We start from the raw sequence: 25,749 nt of genomic DNA on the forward strand, positions 1-25,749 counted from the left end.
GAGATACTTGAGTGTATGTTTGATTATTTATTATTAATTATTGACTGAAAGTCATGTACATACTGGATTTTTGTAATATATAGATGTGAGTGTTGCACTTCACAGCAAAAGGAACAAAATTTGTTTTGAAAGCAGCTTTTTTGTAAATCAAGTTAATGGGTATACAGTTTAAGTAAACACTTTCATGTTTCTTTGAACATTAGCATTCACATATATCACACGTGCACGCAGGCATAAGAACCCATAGACCAATCATGTATATGTATACAAAACTCAAAATTCATATTCATGAACAGGGCTTGTTTATATCAACATTGAATTCTTAGAGCCTTTTCTTATTCTGCAGTAATAAAAGCAGGGATAAAATCGGTTCTATCTTCACATCATTTACAAGGAGGGACGGATAGAGAAGTCCTGCAGGCTTTTAGTGACCTATATTTAACATTGAAGGGTAATTTTTTTACTGTGACAGATGGTGCTTCGTCAGATGCTGGGATAAATGATGCGTGATATGGATGATAATGTCCTGACTCGGTTATAGCGTAGTCTGTCCAGTAATTTAAAGAGAGCCTTTTCTTCATGTAAGAGTAGAGTACACTAGATCATCTGATGAATAAAAGTCGCTTGAACTCATAGCATAATGATATTGACCTCGTGCATTTAGATCTTCTTGCATGAGATGTTTGTCTATTTGTTTGTATTGCATGCCTAGCAAACCTACATTGTACTTACAGTGTAACACACCAGTAGAGTCCAGAGTACTGGAGAGAACTAGATGCATATCTGGACAGAATCAGCAATTAATGAATCCACTCATACTGGAAAGGACCCCCTTTTTCAGTTTTTTATAAGTGCGGTGGGTTCTTTTACATGCTTGAGATGTGGCTGTCTTCAAACATAGGACTTCATGTCCTATCTGACGGACGTCCCTATCCGAAGCTAGGTACTCATTTTCACCTGGGTGAAATGAGGAAGTTTGTGTTAAGTGCCTTTCCCAATGGTACAATGTGGAGCATATCACAGGACTCCAACCTAGAACCTCTTGGCTTTGAGTCAAATATCCTATGTAAAGCCCAACACCACTAAGTTTACGTTTCAACACCTACACTCACTCACTATCCGTTGTTCTATTATACTGCTGCTAGTCCCTGATGCAGGGGTAGACAGCAGTGGGCTAAAAATTGAGTTCTACAAATTGAGAGTCATAAAGCCTTTGTACTGTTGACATCCTTGTTTTGTACCATCTATGGAATTGGCCAAAAGCAGCTCCTCAAGCGTACTGGATTTTTGGAAACGGTCAGATGTTTCACACAGTATCCGCTGTCAGGGTTCGAAATACACATACTTAACTTGCAATTTGCATGTTATTTTTGAGATTTGCATGTAAAAATATTCTGAACTTGCAATCTTGCATGTTGAAAATACCTGGCCTGTAGTAAAAATACTGAGGCCATGGCCATGTTTGTCTGACAGGGATCGTCACCGGTCGTCAGTAGGTGTTACAAATAATCAAATTTGGCTTTGCTGCAAACTTACATGCTGGATATCTTTCAAGAATTTCAAGTTCTGTCATTATTTTCATGCGCCAATTTTTGTCCGCAAAAGTGACAGAATGGACAAAATTCTTATCCATCCTGAGCAGCAAAATTCCACCAAAGGACGGAATGATGGATGCTGGCTAGAACATTGCAGTATAGAACTGTTGTATCTTGCATGTAAATTTTTCAAATTGCATGTAATTTTTTTGCCAACTTGCAATTTCGCATGTAGCAAAAAAAAAGTATTTCGATCCCTGGGCTGTCTTTCGTCAGTGATGGATCTGTGGACTTGTGTGGGTTATAATGCATGCCTTCTCTGATAAACATCATGACTAGATGGATCTCACATGACAAGCTGTGACTTCCCCAAAACATCAGATAAGTAAGGAATTATCAGATCCCAGAGGTCAACCCAAGTTCATCAGCATTCATCCTGAAGGCTGAAGAGCTATTGTGTTCAAGTTCAAGGGAGGGAGGTCATGGCAAGTGGGCTTGTTTCCCTTTACACAGAGTTGGCAGTGTACATGATGAAATCTTTCTTGTTTTCACACCTGTGGAACAATGTGACTAAAGCTGTTTAAAGTTCACACTTTGTTTCCAGTTTAAACATTCGTGTAAACTTAAAGATCTGTATATCAAGATGAATGATCGTGCTTGGGTTGAAGGGGGTCATGGCGAAACAGGATGTGGCATTGCGAGATATCACCCCAGCTTGCTGATTTGGTCATGTGACAGCAGAAACTACATGACGTTCATCAACAGAAATTTTCTGTGCAAATTTTGTCATCAGGGAAAGTCTTGTTGTACATGGTTGGAGTGCAGGTATCAACAGTGGAAGTCAATCATGACCTGCCTCAATGCAAGCACTGAAACACAGCGATGATGATGATGATAAGATGTTGATTGAAAATGTAGCTTTTCTTCAAAGGAAAACAATTCTTCTATAATGCATTATCAGAATAAAAAAGTTTTTAAACTATTCATATGAGGTGTAAAGCTCCTACTTTCATGCTCTGTCATATGGAAAAAGAGGTTTCAAGAGCACAATGTGCCTTTTAACGGAGTTGTCCTCCCATGACTGTTGGATTACATGGCGTTGTGCTTTCGTCAACATACCTATTATCAAAGGGTTGCAGGTGGGAAGGAATTCTTGTTGACAGAAAAATGTAAACTAAAAGTAAAACCTTTTGAGAATCTTTAATTGAAAGAATGCAACTGAATCATAAATTTTTCATTGGCAAAATTTTTAAGAATGCCAAATTTACTTAGAAATTGATCCTACCAAATATATACAATGATTTGTACTGAGAGTCTTCACAGTTGAATAATTTACATCCTTCCACTTGGAGGTTAGAGGCCTCCCAATGTGGTAAAAATGGGAAGTGGTATTTAATCTTGGCTTAACGCTGTTTTGTGGGTCCGTGGAGGCTTAAAACATTGCCTGTAGCGTACAGCCGTAGTTAATCCCGCTGCCCAGTGAGAATTTACGGGGATGGTGACACGAGATGTGGTTTATTAGCCGCAGAATCCCAACTTATCCACAGCTCAGGTGTGGCTTTACCAAGTGTTACTGCTCTTTCGCAGCAGTAAATTCCTCGCACTGCTATAACAATGGCATATCTCGCACCTGCTGGCACCGGGCGCGACAGAATTGCGGCCGTAGCTCACACGGTGCTGCGCGCTGAGACCAACTAATCATGTTATTGGCCGTTATTGTGCAGAATTCGGTGTGAAGTCATGCTTTGTTCAGAGCCAGTGTACTGTTTTACGGGCTGACCCATACCAAAACGCATTAACCTGACATAAACGTTACTACTTCCTGTAGGAAAACCCACATAACCCTGGTTATGGGATACGATTGGACATAAAGATATGATGTATTAAACATGCCGGAACATGTACCAAATCCCTGCGGAGGTGCCATGTCCGTTTATGTGGCACTTTTGAGTGTCATAATAGAGGCAAGGCAGTAGGTGTAAATGTCAGAAAAATTGGAACTTCATAAAGGTTTCCTATAGATATTCAAAAAGTCAAAAACTTTAAGTAGTGCATAGCATTCTGCATTTGGCGAAAGTGGCAATTGGTCTTGTTCTGAGATTGAATCTTGGAGTGGATGAAAAATAGTAAATATGATAAAGGCTTTTCGGCAGCTCCTAAAGACAGTTAGAAGCCCACCTTCAAGTTGAATATCATCTGTATCCAGTGGTGTTGTTACAGGTTATGATGATCCTAAGAAATGTAATTTGCTCTTATATTGCACCCCTTTGATTTAATTAGCTTACTGTACAGCTTAAGCAAGGTGTTCCCTCCGGTGAACGCCTCCCCCTGTTTGAACAGATGGTTGTTCCAACCTCCTTGCACCCTCCCCTCTGAATTACAAGGTCACCATGACAGTCTATATTCTATCTCTGGAAAATGGGCCGGAGTAAAAAAAATCAATAACATAAGGCAGTCACAGCAATGTCTATGATGTTCTTCATCTGTATCACAGTGGAACGACGGAAGAATTGACAACTTAATCTTCTGCATTTGCTTTCTACTGTAATATCTGGCTTGTTGTTTTGTCTGTTCTGATTGGATGGTGTTGACATGAAACTGATATTGGATAGGACAGGTACGAATGTCCGCTGTTCGTCCCTGACCCTCCCATGCCCCTTCAACATTGTCTGATATCGCCGGCAGGCAGGAAGAAAAACGACCAGGACAAAAAAATCAATAGAAATAGGAGCACGAGGGATCATTCATCCGTCATCCACTTAAGCTTTATAACATACAAAGTGGTCAGGAGTGATACCAGACGGGATAAGACAATAGCCAAGTACAGTTCACTTTACTGCCACCCATCACCCGTACCTCTAGACAGACCCAACCCTCTATAACGTAGACAGAGACAGCCAGAGCCATCATCTTCTGTATGTTCATCAGTGAACGTGACATGCTACAGAGAGGTATCTTCAACGTGCCTCGCATCAGCTTGTCATATCATGTATCATTCCTGGTGCATGATATTTTTAAGTTGCTATAGCAACCATCAGCCAATGGCAGTGCGGGAAGCATATGCTAATGAAGTAGGTGGTTATGTAGGTACGGATGAAGGAGAGAGAGCAGGTACTACTAGAGAAGCATGTATGGAGCACAGTTAGCTGGAGACTGTGTGTGTAGGTGTTGAAGCGGGTATGGGCTGTCCACCGTTTCGGACCGCTGCCTTGCAGCTGGCTGTGGTCCTGTTGGTCGCAGCGTGCTGTAACGCCCGCTTCCGATTCCACCTGAGACCCAGGCACTGGGGACGGGGACGGCATAGGGGTAAGCACAGGAACTGACTTCATAACACCTAAAAAGTACCGTTCTTTATTATTATGTTAACTTTTTTTAGTCTGGAGAAGTACTTTCAGGCATCATGCAATAGTGTAATTTCAGCCAATTGTTGTATTTAACACTTTTTGATATCTCAAATTCAAGCACACTTGAAGTATAATTATCAAAATCTTATTTCTTTCTTGTATTTACATTATGAGCTGCCTCGTCCATAGTATAACTTCTTTGCAAAGCCATTTCACTTCAAGTTGATATTCCGAATCTGATACATGTCAAAAATCAGCAAGCTTGCAATTGACAGCTGCTCTAGACTTTTTCATTGAGAGCTGTCTGCTAGGATTTTGGTTGGGTATGTTTCAGTAGATAGCCTTGTGACAAAATTAGTCAGAAAGCAATCATTGTAGTTTATTTTGTGGAATAGATAATTTCATTCATGTGAGATAAACACCTGAGATGTTAGAAGAAGCAGATGCAAATCTCTTTTTTTTTTAAAGACTGATATTTTACAGAACTATATGGTGTATCTACTAGTCTAGAATCCCCTCAACGTAGTTGTACATTGTATTACAACTGTTTCATTACAATATAAATTAGTTCCTGACTTTGTTGAAAATTTTGTGTCTTGTTCTTGGCAAACATAACACAGTGAAGTTGTTGTGCATTCCTATACGTGTGCGTTACATGAGATTGCGCCGAGTAATTGAGTAGAATTGTGGCAGCCCCAGTGGGGGATGGAGCGCAGCGTGGCAGCATCCTGAATTATTGACTAGCCTCGACACACACGACTCCAAACTCCTCACCCCTTCATTGTCTCACGCCGTCACGGGCATGGGGTCAAAAACGCTGTTATTTTGTGTCACTGCAGAGGGAGTGTTAAACAGAGATAACGCTGCCATCCAAACCAAATTTCCCTCATAACATGTCGGATATGATTTTTGGCCAGCACAGTTTAGCAGGACCCGAGGTAGTGCCCTTTTTTTCTGTAATCGCGGACCGTGAGTCGTAAAATCAAATGGCGCAATTCCACAAAATGGGCCTTGGGGAAATTTTTGCCCCCTCGGTCAGAAAGCGTTGGAGATTTCTTACTATTGGTCATTCCACGCTTTTCCAGGCGAAAGTTTGATTTGGAGCTCAATGTTCACTTAGGAGGGACGTGAGGAGTCGTGAAGGGGTACTCCCTCTCTCGTGTGTTGCCTGTCATAGTGTCATTAGTGATGTTGTGTGTGGGATCTACGGCCTGAATTATTTATAAAGGCTGTGTGTACAGGAAAACTGTCCGAATGGACAAAAACCTGACGTTAAAGGGTCCGGTGTCAGTTCATTTTATTAAGAGTGGTGAAACTGTGCTACTTAGATTTTGTTAGAATTGCATGGTAAGCATTCGAGCTGACGGTAATTTTCCTCTGGATGAATTTTATCGGCAGGTCTGTATAGATATTTTCCAACTTGAATTATTCACCACTGATGTAGGTAGGGTCGTAAAATTCCACCAAATCTGATAGAAATGATCCGGCAATTGATGAAAATGTGTCGTCGCCGGGGGGTAGACATCTATTTGGGCCCACCTACGCCTGGCTGCACGAGCTGTGCTTCCTGATCACCACACTACTGACCCAGGAGACTTCCTTCTATGAAAGATCACATGTGACAAATGAATATTGCTTTTATTGCTGGGGGAGGGAGCCATTATTCTATGGGCCACTAGATCTGGAAGCTTTACTTAAAATTACAGGAAAATGACTTCAATATTACTTCAATATGTAGCCGATTTGGGATAGGAAGATTTGCATTGGGTAAAACAAGCAAAAAATGTAGTTGACAAGGAAACAACAAACGCAAAATTTTCATTGATTGAAGTAAGTTGACAGTTTGCCATTTTGTACCAGTTCCATTGCTTTATTGTCATTTTGAGCAATTGTTCTATGCTGCTTGCTTAAAGAGGCATGTATTTTCATCCTGGGCTATTTTGTACTGTTCTAGCATATACTTCAAAGAATAGTCATAGTCATAGAAAATCTAATAACGTACTGCCACTGTTGCAAGCCACATGCGTCGAAAAGGTACTTAATGTTTGAAAGGCGACTGATTTATCTGATCTGCTTTGTTAATATTGCAAGCATCGCAGTCTGCTACAGGAGTGACTTAAAGCTTTAAAACATTCTCGGCGCAGCCCCGCGCCCTGATCGATGCCTGACACCCTACCCCTACAGCTCCATGCTAATGTTTTATAGCCTTACTACCCTGGAGGGTCTCTTCTGCAAGTTTTATGGTCCCGCTGACCCTCTGGGGTTTGGGTTAATATTACCGTGCCATCTGATAAATGATGATTGCACATTTTGCTGGAGGAGAGATTTTCCCAACACAGGCAATTCTTCATAATCTTCCAAGATTATTAGAATTTGGAAGTTGATTCGGAGGGGGGCATATTTTTCATGGGTTATTTGAAGGTCTTGGCCATATGTTAACATTGGCATGGTTACATGAGAAGAACTATTACAAACTTTCCAGGTTATTGAATACACTACATGAGGGTGCAGCGGAGAAGCCTAAGAAAATGCAACCTTTTTGTCTCTAGTTAGTTAGGCTTTCCTTTTAAAGTTTTTAAACACTTTAAGGCTCATTTCTAATCTAAGGCATTTCAAAACATAATTATTCCACAGATAACCTAATTATAATCCTTACCTATCTATTGTGGATTTACAATTTTACATCATTATGTACTGCTAGTATACTCTGGTATCTTGGCACTTAGCCCGTATAGATGCTAATGTTATAGTACCTACAGACGATAATAGCTGTAATCTTGAGATTAAGGTTTTAAGTTTCTAATGCTCCATCATGATAATTGTTCATAGTATGTAATCCCACAACTGCCCACATGTGGAGTGGGGGAACATGATTAGGAAAATCACGCGCTTGTTGCTAGGCGATATCGTTGTTCCTGAGGTGTCGTGCTGTGAGTCAGGTCCGACATGTTCTGCAATGTCATTTTTAAGCTTCAAATCGTCGCACACTCTTATCGCTACCCAACAGTCTGGTAATTTTTACGATTGCAAAACGACAGATGGGCATGCGGTTTTACGCTGAAAAGACGGCTTGTAGGTACTTCCCCGGCATTAAAAGATCATAATCATTTTGGTAACTGTGGAAAAGTACCTTTCGAGGCTGTAATAGTTATTCATAATGTTTGATATCTGCATGTCTGCAGTTCATAATGAAGCTGACGGAAAAATTAATGGTAGTTAAGTTGGCTTTCAGCAAAAGGTTACAACTAAAAGTCACTATTTAGGTCTAGTAGAAAGCTATAGATGTGTAGTAGGTTAGTTGATCAAGATTTGTCAGACAAAAGTACATAGAAAAAAGTCCTTGAATTGGCTAAATGTTGACATGATCACTTACAAGAACTCCAAAAATTTAATAGTCCACTACTTTAGGCTGTGCAAGTAATGTTCTTTTGGTGCAAATAACTTTTGGCTTAACTTGCCCTGTGTAGTCAACAACTATGTTCTAAGTTGTCAGAATTTTTAGGACTTTTGGGAAGTTGGAATCAGTAAAAAAATCAATATACATGAGACAAGAAAAAGCACCTGTGGAGTTGGTGAAGTTGAAAATGTCTGAATTGATTCTTTGGACAAGTAAGCTGATACATACAAAGAAAGTGGTATGATATTGACTGTGTAGGATATAATTGACATGAACCCATTTAGTATTTAAAGAGTCTACATTGTTGAAAGTACAGTTGTTAATATTTTAGACCTCCTGACAGTGTTTGACAGAAACTGGCACCTTGATGCCAACAACTGTAGGGGAAATGGACATTCAAATGATCGATAGAGGCTTTTTGTTAAAGTGTTCTTTTAACTTATACACATGCCTTCATTTTTTTCAAAGACTATATGAATATTTAACATGTACTTTCAAAAGATTTGCCTTTTATGTGTTAAAGGTAGTCTATACATGAATGTAATGGTAAAAGTGTTAAAAGACTTTTTTACACTTTTTATGATAAGGAAGGAAACAGCAGGTAGATACATGAAGAAGATTCAAGAAATGGCCATATTGTTTAGAACACTTAGTTCATGTACAGCTTAGTTCAGTTTATAAATAAATGATACCTTGTCTATTTCAATGTGTATGTTTGCAGGGGGTTTTCTGAACCGGGGAACAGGGGCGCCGCGCCCTCTTACTTTGTGCGTGCGCCCCCTTACTCAAATTACCGATTGTAGGTTCTATGTCATTGTAGCATTACTTTCCCATATTCACACAACATACAGTCTGTTTCAAAATGATCCTTTTTCCAGTGAAAATGTAACAAAAACAACATCCAATAATGTATCTTATTATTACAAGCTTCATTTCTCTCAAAATATCCCAAAACATATAAATACAACCACGAAAATAACAATTTCTGGCTTTGAGTAAAGCACACAGCACCATGGCACGTTCTCATTCATAAGTTCTCATGGAAGGTTGGAAGAGTTCATTGTGAGTAGTAACAGGGAAAACATCTTTTCATTAACTGTAAATGAAACATCCTTTCTTGGAAATGTTTAAATCCATATTGCAAATTGAATTCAAATGAGTAAGTTACTAGACAAAATGTAATTGAAAACATATTAATCAATACTAATTGTTACATCAAAATGTTGTAAATAAAATCTTTCCCCCATAGACAGTATAGCCTAGTCTTCCAAGAATTTGCAACAACCTGCTGTTGTTAGCTCCTCCCCCTTCTGTCTGGCCCCACCTACCTGACTCCACACACTGGCTACAACTCTTTTGATGTGAAACATGATATCCCTGTGACACACTGATCATTCAGTGGGGGAATGTAGCAAAGTTGCCACATTGTGAATATAACAGAACGGGTCTGCAGTTTCTCACGGCATCGTAACAAAACAGTTTATGACAATTTAGCTCCACAAAATGAATATTTTTTTCTGCATTTAACACAGTGGTACAGAATACAAGTGTAGTGTAAATGATGCTTCCAGGCCAAAAGCAAAAAGTATGTGAAAATATAATAAATGGGTGCTTATGATAGCCATGACAATGTGAATGTTGTAATCAATTCTTGTGGCAACATGTAGCTATAGCTATAAATATAACAGAAAAAAATAGTATCAAAGCTTATCATTTTCCTGTAGTGAAATTTACTTGATTTGTATATAAATTTTTGGAAACTTTTCTTTGGAAACTAATTTTTTTTATAACAAATGTGCATATTGAGTAAACATTCTGATTAAATTCTAAATGTTGATACTGTGAAAGAAGAATATCCTTTGAAGGTGTTGCACAATCCAAATGAACTTACAAGTTTCGCCAGTATCTTTGATTATGTTAATCTTATATTAGCTACAAAATATGCTTTGTAATTTTGCATGGGAAGGAAAAACACACATTAAAGCTATGATTTTCCCCTTGAAGTAGCCTCAAAATGTCCCATTTTTACCTCATATTTTCAAAAGCTTCCCCACAGCGGAAGGGGGGGAAACCCCCCCTTCCGCACCGCTCCGCTCCCTCGCCACGCTGAACAAGCTCCCTCATACTATTTTTTTCTAGAAAAACCCCTGTGTTTGTGTACAACGAAATATGATTGGTCTCAAGTGTAAGATCTGAAAGCTATCAAACTCTCATTTAATGTCCATTTAGATCTTTTCACACATATCTATAATCTCCCCCATCGCCAGTGATACCTGCATCCCTTGATGGTGTTTTATAGCCTTTATACGAGCAGAGGGGGGAAGTTCAGCTTTGTAACTGTCAGGTTTTTTGCCAGGAGCCACAAATGAAACGTTTTATTACCTGTCGTAAAACAAGCAGGATGCCGTTCCCGGCATGTACACTCAGGTATCACAGTACCTGGCATGTTTATGGCTACACTTAACATATGTCACAGGTGTAGGCCCGTTTACGACCCATAGCTTACACACGTTTTCCGGTATTTACGACCACGTATAAATTTAGAAATCCATAACGAGGTGGGAATTTGCTTTGGCCGTTAATGATCTAAAATCTATGCTCCTGTAGTAAACCATGTCTTCATTAATGAAAGAAATTCAAATATGATATAAAAAATGACATACATGTATTTGTCAATGGTAAAGTTTGACTTTTCAGAGGTTCTCACAAGACGAAATAACGACGCTGCGTCACCTTACTGCTTTTAAACTGTAGGGTGTTTCTTCCCTAGTATCTGAATGTTGTTATTTCATGCAAATTTTCATTGCAATTTAGTATTACTCAGCGTCTACGTTATGATATAGTATAATTTGGGGGGAAACCCGTGGAAAGGTAGCTATTAGGCTCCTGTTTGTGTTATAGATGATGACTTACACATTTCTTGTTTCTTGTTGTTACAGCAGCCGAGGAAACAATGACCACCACGGAAGGACGCAGTATCAAGTGCTACTGTTCCAAGCACTGCCCCGAGAACCAGGAGAACGGCACATGCATCACAAAACCGAATGGTCGCTGCTTCATGCAGGTGAACATATCATATACTATTATGGATAAACTAAACTTCAACTGACCAACACTAAATTGATCGTGACTTACCCCAAATTTTTGTCAGCACAAAATTCACAATGTAAAATGCTGATGCATCATGAATTTATTGAAAAGTTGTGATTGAGAGCTTGATTAATATGCTTAATCCAAATGGCTTTTAATAGCAGATGCTCTCATTTTCTGTCATCACTTGATCTTACTCAGCCCAGTGGCTGGCTAGTAGCCATAGCTGCAGGGGCAGTCTGTCTGTCCACAAAGGCTCTCCACCTGGCAGTCATGGTGGCAGTCTGGACACTTGCCCAAACCACCGCAGCTTGGTTTTTTTACTTGGACAAAAAGCTGGACAGTGGTCCTACTAGAGTTAGATAACAAAACTGTACAATACCTGTGATAGATATTACTGTAAATGCAGAAACTTTCGCGGTGGTTTAATGTTCGTGGTTCACCACGAATTGAAAACCACCGCGAACATTTTTCCATGGCAGTAAGAGACTACAGTGCATGGTGCTACTGCAAAATTAAATCCACCGCGAAAAGTTCATTTTCCCGCTACCGCGAAATTAAATCTCCGCGAACTTAAATGCATTTACAGTATGTTGTTAACCATTATCCTTTGTCAGCCTCTGCAAACTTCTCTTACATCTCTAGTCCTTCTGAGTCGCATTCTGACGATCTTTCCGTTTTCTTGTTGTTGCACAGGTTGAGTCGGACCTTGCTGGGGGTGAGATCGTGTCCCACGGCTGTATCGGGCCGGAGGGGACTCTGCTTCAGTGTAAGGCCCAGGTCCACAGCATCCCCCGCTCCATCCAGTGCTGCATGGACAGCGACATGTGCAACCTGCAGCTCAACGCAACCCTCCCTCCTTCCGCCAACGATACACCAGGTAAGAAGGGTCTGTTGTTACAGGAGGAATCAGCTTTATTGATCTATCTTCAATATACTGTAAATGTATTTAAGTTCACGGGGATTTAATTTCGCGGTAGCAGGAAAAATGACTATTCGCGGTGGATTTAAATTCGCGGTAACACCATAGACTGCAATGTAATGTCATGATAGAAAAATGTTCGCGGTGGTTTTAAATTCGCGGTGAAGTGGTCACCGCGAAAACCGCGAACATTAATCCACCGCGAACATTTCTGCATTTACAGTATATCATATGGGTTGTGGATTTGGCTGATTTCCGAGGGAGTACAAAGCAAGTCAGCAGAAATACAGGCCGAGAGGTCATGAACAGTAACAATGAAACAGAATTCAAGTGCAACATTCACTAACAAATATTTATTCGTAAATTATGCGATGTAGCATCTTTCCTTTTAAGACAAATTGGTACTTGGAATAACATGATCTGTTGTTTCTGGCCATAGGTCTTCCACCAAATGCTTACTACGACCCCAGCATTCACCACATCACACTGGTGATCAGTGTGACTGTGTGCACCACTGTGCTGATGCTCACCATAGCGTTTGTCTACTTCAGGTGAGTTTAGAGCAATGGGAGAGGGACAGGGGACTCAAACAAGACAGAAATATCTAAAAATAAAAAGCAATTGTTTGAAAATAGGTTTGAAATTGGATGGATGGATGGATGGATGGATGGATGGATGGATGGATGGATGGATGGATGGATGGATGGATGGATGGATGGATGGATGGATGACTGGTAATAAAGGAATTTGAGTGATGGATTGAGAGACAGCTGGTTGGATGAAAAATATCTAAAAGAAAGTGGAAAAAAAATGTGAATGTAAGAGAAGAGCTATAGTTTTGTGAAAAAATTACCTGTGACTGAGCGATATTTTAAAGTCAAATCCATGGCCAGCTAAAACCTTCGATGTCTGTATTAGTATGGTGTGCAGAAATATCTCAAATCAACAAACTGAAAGTACAGTTGGTTAGCTTGCTCTGCTTTGACTATTAACTTATCAGAGAGCCTGTCAGAGCTTAAGGGGTGTGAGGTTACAATGCTTCTCCTTTTGAATCCAAAGTGAAACATTTAAAAGTTTAGTTAAGTTAAACCCTTCCCGCGCCAAGGGCGGTGCCCATCTCTGGCGCATAGGGCGGTGACCATCTCTGTTTCATTAGCCCTGGGCCACACACAATGTAATCACTACAGCAGGGGGCTAGTCCACTGGTAGTGGTGTGTGTTCAACTTCCATACTCTTTCCGGAATGCTGAGTGCTAAGCAGAGAAAGCAGCATGTACCATTTTTATAGTCTTTGGTATGACTTGGCCGGGATCGAACTCACGACCTTCCGAATGCAAGGCGAACACTCTACCCACTAGGCCATTGCACCGGCAAAGTGAAACATTGTAGCTGACAAATGTCTGGCTTCAAATGAAAGGAAAATATCAAAGCTGGATTGTTACAATAGTAAACATTAAGTCAATGTGACTGTTATCTGGGGTGTTATTTTGTAGTGCCACTTCCTTGTGGCAGATGGAAAGCTTTATGCTGACAAATGTGTTCAGTGTGGACACAAAGGAGTAGAAAGAGAAACTCTCAAGAGCACAGGGATCGATATTGACATGTGTACGATGCTATACTGATTCTTGCATGCGTGTGACGGAAGGGGTTGTGGCAGTGAATGTACGGTGTCTGGGTACCAGGTCGGGTTCAATTGTTTTCGGAGTCGGCTTCGGCTTGAGATGTGGCAGCGCAACTACATGTCAACATGTGCGAGTCGACTTGTGCAATGAACATACATTCTTCTTCATGGGTTGTGAAAAGTACTGGTACTACTAACACATGGCGTTGGGGCGGTGTGGAGACAGACAGGCCTGTACCTGGCATGGTGACAAATGCAAAGTTTGCTCATAATGGGGCTAGTGGTGTCAGGTATGGGGTAATCTGAGTATGGGTAAATCAAAATTCTGTTGGAGAATAAAAGATAAGATATCGCCCAACAGTGACTAGACATTTGATATGTTTCCCTTTGAATATATCAATAATTCCCATCTGTTAATAGCTCAGAATGTTGGATATGCTTCAATTCAATTGCAGTGATATGTCTTTCTTTTTTTCTTTTTATATAAGCATTTTATCACAAATCACAACAAAATGAAATCACTGAGGTAGACCTCAGGTAATTTTCCTATGAAACTCAATGAAAATTGGACAGGAGAAACTCTTATGATTTATGCGGGATGAAATTGAAATGAAAGGCAGACAGAATCGGAGGGTTACTTTGATCTGTGATCCACTCTCTCCAGGATGGTAAATGGCTCTCATGGGGTTTGCGATGTGAAAACCGTCCTGTTTCCCTTTGAGGCAAACACACGTTATAAATGCTCTGAAGTTCAGCCCTTGCAAGATGTGCAGAATGCCCATGTTTAAAGTTCCTGGGTCCCACATGTTCAAGAGCATTAGCAGAGGAAAGGAGCGGGAGTTTTCTGTATGCGTGGGGTAAACAGCTTGTGAAGGTTGCGGGAGGGTGGGGTAACACTGATCCATCATACCTGACAACTTGATACCATTTCATTCTACCAGATGAGAACCTGGGTAAACCAGCGCCGTTAAGAAAGAGAAAATATTAGGCAGCCAGGAAGATGCATTTGTCACTTTCAAGATAACAAACGATTTTCCGCAGAACTCTGGAAACCAAATCTGTGGTTTGAGGGAAGAGTGGAAGCGTGTGCTGTCACAGATAAAGCACCTGCATGATTTGCTCTGATCAAAATTGGCGCAAAATGCACCAAACTGGATGAGATGCACATTCGTCAACCAGCAAGGTTAGATGAAAATTGCTCCCAGCCTGAGCTAAACGTTTCACATGGACGATTTTTTCAAGAGAAAGTGGTTCGCTGAGCGAGATAGGGTAGGGGGTAGAAGCGGTGTTCATTCGTCAACGTGAAAGGTGTCACGCTTTTCGTAGGACATATATAATTACTTGAGAGTGCAGTCTCCTGTGGGACACCATGGGGAGAAGAAGAGATTTAATCTGAACACAACTTCTGTGCATTTGTCATGATGTCTGTTTGAGAGCCTACAGAGATCACACAAAGAGCAAGGACTACAAACTTCCCCCAGGTGAATTAGATAAATGTCTTAATTTCAAGGAGAGCTTTCTCATTAGCTGGAGAACGATGCACATGGGGTTGGTGTAACATTCTTCATCTTCAGATTACAACACATTAACTACCAGGCAGTCCTGGGAGGAAACAGTTATTGGTATAATAATGTATGATGAATCTGAGTGTCTGTTTCTAATATCTAACAAGCTGCGATAAAGGAAGACATATCCTCATTATTGTCTAATGAGGTAACAGATGACTGGCTAAGAACTTAACTAAGAAGGATCTTTTGCTGTCAAGACTTTCAGATGAAGATACATTTCTTTCTATATCATGAGAAGACATTCTCGGCTCTCTTTACAATTGATTTCAATCTCATTCAATGGCTACAAACTTTATGGCTGTAAACATATAAATTGTGCAAAATTGCAATATAAGAAAGTAGATAAAGAGGGATGGTAGACCAAAACTTGAATCTGCATTGCAAAACCTGGTGGTTTTATAAACATTCAGATAATAAAAATGCAAAATGGTAGAGTATATCTTAATTCCTACCCTGAATCTCAACAACAAAAAAACATGCGTTATTTGATTTGATTTATTAGTTATAATGTGTTCATTGCAATTATGTTTGTGCAGCCTTACCTATAAATAGCATATTTTTGTGGCCTCCATCAGCATTAAGTTTCACGTGTCCGTGCACAGAATTGTTGAAGCCTGTGCCTGAATTTGGCTGTGGTGACAGAAACTACAGTCAAACCTGCCCAAGATGACCACCCGGGGGACCGGAAAAAAGCGGTCGATTTGGACAGGTGGTTGTTGAGAAGAGTATCGACTCAAAACATGCAAAGTATAAATGGTTGCCGTTGTGTTTAATGGCAAATAGCAAGCACACTGCACGCACGCAAAGAAGCGAGGTCTTTAATGTCAAATACAACACGCACACTGTAAACTGTAAATCTAACCCCAAAATCCGACGCAAACTGGCCGATTTCGGCACAAAATCGCGCTAATTATCATCAAAAATCGATGAAAACCTCAATCTTGAAAATGATGCGGTCGTTATAGGTCCCAATTTGGGCCGGTCGCAGTCGCGTTGGCCAGGTGGTCGTTGAGAAAAGGTCGCTTACGTCAATGGGAAAATAAATCGGGACCGAGAAAAAGCGGTCGAAATGGCCAGGTGGTCGCTGAGAAGAGGTGGTCTCTCGGGCAGGTTGGACTGTATATTAATGGCCGTGGCCAGAGTAGGGCTGTTCATTCATCATCCCTGACAGAATAATTCGTCACGATATTCCTATTAAACACAGAAGATGGGGCTCCCTTTTTATGCCAGAGAAATGAAGTCCCAATCATTACTAGACAATGATGCTTTGCTAAGAGCCTGTACTCACTTTGCAACAAGACTGTTGATAGTGAACACTGGCTGACACACAAGCTAAATTTCATGCCTGACACCTTCTAGAGTTAGTGAAGAGAAGAAGAGTATTGAAAATGAAGCCGTGAAAAATATGATAAGAAGAAATGAACAGAGAAAAAAATTTTTTCATCGCTCTTTCAGCAAAACATTCCACATCGCCAAAAAAATATTCCTTTCTCGTGCCTTGCATTTTCCAGCAGATGTTGGTCGGTTCAACACGATTGGTCCGGCGTAATGGCACACGCTGACATTTCCGGCATAGCGCCTTCCCAGGGACAGGTCAGGGCGTGATATTTAGTAATAGGGGAGTCGCCAGATCCTGCCACCGCGGAAATGTCAGTTGCATCTGTGTTCATTTGGTCTCCGTGTGAGTTGTGAGATAATCGGAGAAGTCTGTGTAGCTTGATGCCTTCCGCACAAGTAATCTGCACGGTTGTGTGTCTGTAATTTGTAACGCTGGTAACCTTGGTTCTTACTAACATTAGGGCTAATCAGGGATAAACAAGTCCATTAGCCCGATTGTCCTGGGCAAGTGAAAATGCTGATCGGACAAGTGCATGAGCTACTTTAGTTGTCCGATCGGACAAGTACTCTTTTGTCCCCAAGTTCTTATTTTGGATGGTACATTTTTCTTAAAATTGGGGCTTTGCTAACCAGGGGTATGTTTATTAGATTTGTAACTAGTACATTACACAGACTCTCAGGCAGCATTGCTGATATTGGAGTTTATTAGATTCGATGGAAGTGATTTAACACATAGAAAAATGTTCTTACATTTCGGGCAAGTGAAAAGTTGGTTCGGGCAAGTAAATTTTTTAAGTACTTGCCCGATAGGACAAGTGGATTTTTAAAAACTTGTCTAACCATGGGCTAATGCCTCTAGTGATATACACTTGGCATTCAGATACAGTGGAGGAAGTGGGAATGTGTCTTAAAACCTCGAAACACCTTAATTTGCTGATATTAGTTGGCAACTTCGGAAGTCTCAATCCTAAAACTTGGATGAAGATAACAAAAAGCTCCTGCAAGCATAGCATGAAGTCTTGTGGGTCAAAAAAATATGATGAATAGTTAAGATTGAATTGATTTGTCCATTCCTATTCCTGCCTCCTTTTGCAGGTATTACAGAAAATACAAGATGAAAAGAGATTGATATATGAAGATGAATATTCAGACTTTGATTGCTTATAAATGGGAAATGATGGCATGATAACCTTGTATGCACAAGAACTGTGTATAAATCTTCTCGTTTCAAAGTACATGTATGAAATACTGCGGTACAAAACATGTAGTCATCACATCCCAGAACCTATTCAGCCCTTTCAAGTCCTTTGCTGCAGTGTTGGTATTCTTCCCAAGCTATCAGGGGGATATTGAATCATGGCTCATCTATAGAACTGCAGATAAATGAACATGTTGATGCATTAGGTGATTTTGAGGTAATGATTTTAACTGTCAATGTTGTATATTCTGGCCTACAAAGCTACTCAGAGAGTGCTGAAGGTGCTATTTGTTAGTCTTTGTACATTTGCAAGCAAGTAAAATGAATAGATAACCAAAGTTTGATACTATCAAATCCATGCATATATGTTTTGCCATCTCTGCAAAATTCCCTTGCCCACCTACTTTTTCATACTTTGTACAGTGACAAATGTTCAGTATCAGAATGAAATCCCCTCCTCTGAAAGAGAGTCTGCTTAAAAGTTGCACGGTATCTTCCCTCTAGAAACGCTTTCAGAAATTTGCACCATCAGGATTGCCAGGTAGCATCCCACATCATCGCAAATGTCTAGTTAACCCCTGAGTGATGTATTTACCTTCAAGAGGGGCTTTGTAAACCTTCACCGCAAGTACCCATCCTCATTTGTACTGCTCAGGCTTCTATCCTTGTGTCCCTTAAAGTGGCCATTTAAGAAAATGATGGAAATTTTCTTACATTAAGTGCTGAGCATTTTTACCTGTGGGTGTGTTTAAGTGCTGAGAGGCTCATGAAGACAGGGTACAGACAGTAAAATGACTTGAGGAATGTGGAGTGCCAAAATCTACACAACACTTAAACGTTAAAGCCTAAAAGGTAGGGCCACAGAGGCATTTGTTCAATGGACAGCTTTTCTTTACAGAAAGCTTGCACTTTGTGGCAAATCAACTTTGAATATCTCCACCCCCTAAGTAATTATTCAGGTGGAGAAAAGGTAATGTAGTTCTAGACATCTTTTTCACTCTGGCTTTCTTTAGGGATAAGATTGTGGGACCATCTTCAGTACAGAAATTGGCATGATAAGCTGCTTCAATTGTCCCTTGGTCTCTGAAGGCTTCATTACTGACAGGCATGCAAACAGTCTTGGTATTAAGAGACTCGAGATGCCTTTATACATTCCACGAGGACCAATTAAAAAGATGCACATATGAACTATGGAAAATGCATCATTTATCGTGCATTATAGTCTGAGGTTTCATAAATGCTAAGTGAATCAATTTTCCATTGGCAAGTTTTCTGCTTTGAGAGATATTGCTTCAGTCTTTCACCATTATGTTTTGATTCTTTGATATAACACTAGATTATGCAGCTTGATTTTATATGTATTAACTAACAGTTGAAGGTCCGGCACATGTAGTCTATCAGATAGACAGGAGTAACAGAATAAAAAGAATATACAGCAAAAATGTGGTCTTACCAGTCATTAATCAAATCAAGCCAAAGCTTTATTTGCAACACTTTATACATTAACATGATTGAACCCTTCCTTGGGGTACCCTTTTAAGCAGTGGACCCTTTCCTCTCTCTATGCCTCAGAGAAACTTTCTTGATTGACTGACTGCCTTGCAGTGCCCCAGGCCATGGACAGAGGGCTAACACTCAGATCCACCATAATAGGACTCATGGGCCTGCTGTATTAGTGCCAGAAGGTCTCCAGTCTGGCTTCCTTTTACAGCACTCTTCTGTAATTTCCAATGGGACACTGTAGCTGTCCTGGATAACTCACCTTAGGTAGTTGTGACACAGACAAACTGTAACCAGTGGGCTTCTAAATGACTTTCACACAACTTGCAGCTCCCTCCCCTGAAGGTTTCCCCGGCAATCATCATTTAGCACAATCTTTCAGTCTTTAGGGATATTGCCTCACTTGATAAGTCACTGAACATTAAGAGGTGAGACAAAGACAAACTACCGTTATTTCACAATTGGAAACACCTTAGCAGACGATTTCTGTACCAGCCTAGGGATCATTTTAAAGATGATCTCATCTGAAACTTTGTACAGGTATATCATCCAATCTGATCGGCAGTTTATATCTTCAGCTTGGCACACATAACAGTAGATCAACATACCACACAGGCAGAATGCCAACATCAGAATACAGAGCAGGAAGATAATTTCATTGTGTGGTACTTGCAGAATCCTTCCAATGTGGCACGTTCACCACATAACTTACTCTAAAGTTGAACAATTTTGAGGGTTAAGTGTCATGGTAGTCTGTATGATGTATGAGTCTTCATGTCAAACTTGTGCTATTGAACGGAAACTCTAAAGAGGATGTTAAGAAACTCTTACCGCACATTTTTCAGAAGAATTTACGAAGTCGCGTTTTAGATGTCAACAAGTGCTAATACCACCACGAAAAGTGGCCATGAAGAATGTTGGTATAGCTGATAGCCGAGAGCCCTGAGTGGCTGGGCGTTTCAGATAGCATATGCTCTTCAATGTGGCATCTATTGGACCTGACTGCAACTAATGGTAAAGCATTATCTGTATCCCGCAGACGGGCGGACACAATGAGAGGGCCAGGGGTCACTTGCGTATTCAGCACTACCAGAGTCTATCGCAGGAATGAGGGTGGCCGCCAAGTCATTAACGTTATTGTTGCCGTTAGTTATTTAGTAGGAGAAGTGAATATCATGGCACGGTAGCGCACGCACACTTTCATGCAGAGGAAGACAAATGGAGTAGGCATGCAAGTCCTGTAGAATAATGGATAGGCTACATCAGTAGCAGCGCATACATCAAGTCAAGATATTGTGCGTGTGGTAATCGGTCATGTGGCCCTATGACCCACATTCCCTGCCTCTTCTCTGCTCTGGGCAATACTCATGCTGGAGATCTCTCAGTGTCGTGTGAAGAATAGTTGTATGGGAACATGAAATGCATTTCCACCCCAGGCCTGGCTTCAAATGCAAGTTTCAACAATTTGTACCCGTCCGAAGAAAAGAGAAACTGAGAGTTATTGATTTTGGGTAAAACTTCCCTGGAAGGTCCTGAATTTATGAAGTCGCTTCTCAGATACTTTGAAGTTGGCCTCTCAAGGCTGCTTGTATGACTCCAGATATTTCCAGGAGGTATGGATGTGTATAACCGGTGCAATGGCCTAGTGGGTAGAGTGTTCGCCTTGTATTCGGTAGGTCGTGAGTTCGATCCCCGGCCGAGTCATACCAAAGACTCTAAAAATGGTACATGCTGCTTTCTCTGCTTAGCACTCAGCACTTAAGAGGAAGAGTATGGAAGTTAAACACACATAACTACCAGTGGACCAGCCCCCTGCTGTAGTGGCTTGCACATGTGTGGCCCAAGGGCTTCGAAGTGGAGATGGGCGCCACCCTACGCGTCTGTAGATGCATGGGCAAACTTTAACTTAACTTTTTATGGATGTGTATGATGTGAGAAAACAGTTATTAACATGGAATCATACAAATTACATTATTGTTACAGAGTAAAGTGAGAATAATAAAATACGTGAGAAGTAGGTTTCAAGAAAATGTTGCTTTTTAATTTTCTTTAATATTTTGTCAGAAAGGTTGTGATAAATTTGAGTATATTCAGTTAAAACACATAAAACAAGTAACATTTACAGAAAACAAGAAAATGATGTGAGTGGGAAGGACGGAAGTTGCAATGTGGTTAAAAGAATCCTGAGATAGTATGTTGAATACGTGATAACAGAATCATAATGAAAAATGGACCTGGATTTCATGTATGCTGAGAATACTCACACCCAATTAATGACAAATCATTTTGCCTACAGATACAAGAAGCGTGAGCTCGGCACGCGGTACGACATGGAAGTCGGAGACCATGACGAAACCTTCATCCCACCAGGCGACACATTGAAGGATTTGATAGAGCAGTCGCAGAGCTCTGGCAGTGGCTCTGGTCTTCCCCTCCTGGTGTGTAGGGTTTTCTCCAAGCAGTTTTCATATCAAAAAAGAAAGGCAACTGAAAATATTATCTTAAGACCTAAGGGAGGATTCTCGTAGTTTAAATCAATGATACCAAGAGCATCAAGATGATGATACCAAGAGAGTTTAGAGTTCCAAGAGTTGCTCATCCTTGCATTCTAGAAACAAGAAAGCTTCTGAAAAAAGCTGGCCGGTGCGTATTTTGGAAAAAGCCTGGATGTTAAACAAAATCACACGAAAAAAGAGTTTTTAAACATCGAATTACTGAATTGGTCTTTCTTCTATTAAAAAAACACTACATGAGATTTGTCTAACAAAGAAAAAAAAATTTAGCAAGTGGGCTTCGAACCTACGATCTACGGAAGATAGGTACCGTCCTGTAGACCTCTCGGCCACGCTGGCTCGATTACGCAATAGCACGTATAGAAGGGCTATTTCCTTAAAGTGACCGATCCATGCATCCATACAACCGCTTCTCCCGTCTCATAGCCGGTGCTACGAAAAACAATAGTTAGGTATAACCTGACCAACTTGTATCTGTCTCAGGTCCAGCGCACCATAGCCAAGCAGATCCAGATGCTCCACAGTATTGGGAAGGGGCGTTACGGGGAGGTGTGGAAGGGGAAGTGGAGAGGCGAGTACGTGGCCATCAAAGTCTTCTTCACCACAGAGGAGGCGTCATGGTTCCGTGAGACAGAGATCTACCAGACTGTTCTCATGAGGCACGAGAACATTCTAGGTGAGTGCAGCTTTGGTGGCTCGTAGGGCTGTGTATCGAAACAAATTTCAGGTACAGGTACACGGGTTTAGGTACAGGTCCGGACCCTCACCTGTACCTAAAAAAGTTTAACCAAGTATAACATGTAGCTAACTGTCTTTGCTAGTGATAAATTGTCATCTTTGTATGGGGAATTACATATTTGAATCTCAAAACAATTTCTTTGCAAGTTTTCTTAAGTTTCAATTGCAAGATTATTACCATTGTCATTGTTGATTCGGAATTTACTTGTCCAGCAGTCTTAAAAAGTAGTGTTTAATAGTGATTTAGTTTGTTTAGGAACAGGAACAGGTACACAGATGTTTAGGTCCGGACCTGTACCTAAACAATTTTTTAGGTACGGTACAGGTACGGGTATTTAGGTACACAGCCCTAGCGACTCGTATTTCTAACAGTATTTCAAGATATAAGACAATTACAATACCAATCTTTGAGAAACTTAAGTTTGGAACATTACTTGGACGTGTTAAGCTGCTTTAAAGAATGCCAGCTTCAGCATTATTATGCTGGAAGTTTCAAATCAGATGACTTCAGCTAGCATCTAGCATTGGATACATAGCTGAGTAATAATGTAGGTTGAGATATATTGAAGTTAGATGCTGACTCACTCGTGCATTACGCATACTTTTCAGGTTTTATTGCAGCTGATATCAAAGGTACAGGCTCATGGACCCAGCTGTATCTTATCACCGACTACCACGAGAACGGATCTCTCTACGACTACTTGAGGGGAAACACGTTAGATCGAGCAGGCCTTCTCCGGCTGGCGTACTCGGCGGCGTGCGGCCTCTCGCATCTACACACCGAAATCTTCGGCACGCAGGGCAAACCTGCCATCGCCCACCGGGACATCAAGTCCAAAAACATCCTTGTGAAGAAAAATGGCGCATGCTGTATCGCCGATATGGGTCTGGCTGTCAGATTTATCAGGTAGGGTCATCAGGCAAAATTCTGGTCAGAGGTCAAAAGATATGCTATTTTGGTTATAGCAGACATGTCTGCAAAAAATATGAGTTTTATGGTTTGTTAAATCAGCTCATTGGTTTCTGTAGAACTCCAGATGGACTTTTTCTCAAGCTTAAGGATTTGGTTCTTTTGACATTCTTGTGGATGGTTTGAAATCCACCAAAATATTTGAGAGTCAAAAGGTTTGTCAGCTCCTAAAAAACATCCCTGTCCCCTTGGAGAGTTTGTCCTGTGTATATGGAACAGTAGAACAGAAGATCTAATTACCTGCTTCATTAAACAAAGGGGAGGACCGATCCTTATCTACCACCAGGGAAGGTTCTAGTGACAGAGCACAGATAAAAGCTAGCATTAAAAAGAGCCAAGTTTTTAGTACTAATGAAAATTTAGTTGTCTTTGGGGAGTAAGGCGAGAAATTACATTAGCTGCACCATTGAGTATCAGACTGAGGTCCATTACTGAAGCTTAGGATAGATTGACATAGCAAATGGTTTCTCAAGGAAAGATGTACGTGAGGGATAACTATCCCTCTTTAAAAAAGTTTGAGATGAAACAATCTTTAATGACACTTGCCTAAAGTATTTTTATGGTACTGATACTGTAGATTCAACAGTCACTTGACGAAAGTCTGTGAGCAGATATTTTAAGTGATTTATTTCAATCCCTTGCTCATGTTGTTGTTAAACTGTAAAGTTTCCATGAAAGAAGACTTTTGCTATATATCAGCCCTGAACCCAATATAAGGCAATACTGTTAAGGCATTAGCTGGGATTGGCTCCTATATTATTGCTTTGTTGCCTAAACCCAGAGATGGGTCGGGTTGTAAAAGAAATGGCGTATCTCGCCTTCGGGTACGTTGTCCTTTGACCTCTGAGAATGAGGTGGGAAATTTCATTACCTGCCCCATTAAGTAGTGATATCTGTAGATCTATCATGGCGGTCTCCACTCGGGTTACTGCCAACGGTCCTTATTTGTCATCAAGTCATGTGGAGAGGACCAGTGTAGGGTCTGCTTCATGGAGTACAACAATGTTACAGGCCCTGTTGTAAATATGACAGTGCATTCCATAAATGTGTAATATTGTATAGATTGTGATAATCAATTCTAAGTCTACATGTAGCTCAGACAAAATTGTCAAAGTATCCTGCAACAGGAAAAAAAGCTTTCTCACAAAATAGTGCAAAACTTTTAATTTAGCTTTGCTGCATTTATTTAATGATCTGTTTTGTTTGTAACCTTTTTTTTTCTTGCCCTTGAAGGCCTGATTCGAGTATTATTTTGCCTGCGTTCTAATTTTGACCACTTTTGTTGACCCCATGGAAGATATGGTGACCACTCTAACCCGGACGCTGACCCCTCCCTGCTCTCTGGCCACTCCGGCTGGAGTATTCGGACCCCCGGCATGAGTGGGGTGGAGGAGTATTGGAGGTACAGGAACCAGAACTATGACCTAAGAACCCTCCCTAACAGGAGATAGGCTTAGTTAAAACATAACAATGCAAAACAAAAACCTAGCAATTTCTGTAATGAGAATTAAGCACAGTAGATTTGGCACGTTTTCATATGATTAATATGGAGGAGTATTGGAGGTACAGGAACCAGAACTATGACCTAAGAACCCTCCCTAACAGGAGATAGGCTTAGTTAAAACATAACAGTGCAAAAAAAAAAAACTAGCAATTCTGTAATGAGAATTAAGCACAGTAGATTTGGCACGTTTTCATATGATTAATCATGTAGAGTATTTTCTTCTGTACACACTAATTTGTACATTATTTTCTTTTCTGTCTCTGAAAGCAATAAAACTTACCTTAGTCTTACCCTTCCACCCCACTCACAAATAAATGTTTCTTATAAAGTTACTAATCTTTCCTTGTATCATCTACATGTAAGTCTGTCCCACTCAATACCTTTCTCTTATGGTGCCTAAATCATAACATGTATAACCATAAGTTACACATATAACTATAACATGTATAACCGTATATATAGTATAGTAGATCCATTCCTGAAGCTACTGACATCTTGCAGTCCTGCAGTAA

The 25,749-nt window shown here is 40.5% G+C and overlaps 1 protein-coding gene across 1 annotated transcript in view; it reads left to right on the forward strand.

The window, feature by feature from the left end:
- LOC118412357 (bone morphogenetic protein receptor type-1B-like) overlaps positions 1-25,749 on the forward strand; it is a gene marked incomplete in the record, with an annotated part of 50,651 nt that overhangs the window by 14,931 nt on the left and 9,971 nt on the right. The window contains 7 exon segments of the mRNA XM_035815177.1: positions 11,216-11,340; positions 12,063-12,246; positions 12,728-12,839; positions 21,809-21,950; positions 22,509-22,701; positions 23,373-23,670; positions 25,031-25,135. Coding sequence (XP_035671070.1) covers positions 11,216-11,340; positions 12,063-12,246; positions 12,728-12,839; positions 21,809-21,950; positions 22,509-22,701; positions 23,373-23,670; positions 25,031-25,135 — 1,159 coding nt within the window.

The sequence above is a fragment of the Branchiostoma floridae genome, chromosome 3 (assembly GCF_000003815.2).
Source record: "Branchiostoma floridae strain S238N-H82 chromosome 3, Bfl_VNyyK, whole genome shotgun sequence".
Lineage (NCBI taxonomy): Eukaryota > Metazoa > Chordata > Leptocardii > Amphioxiformes > Branchiostomatidae > Branchiostoma > Branchiostoma floridae.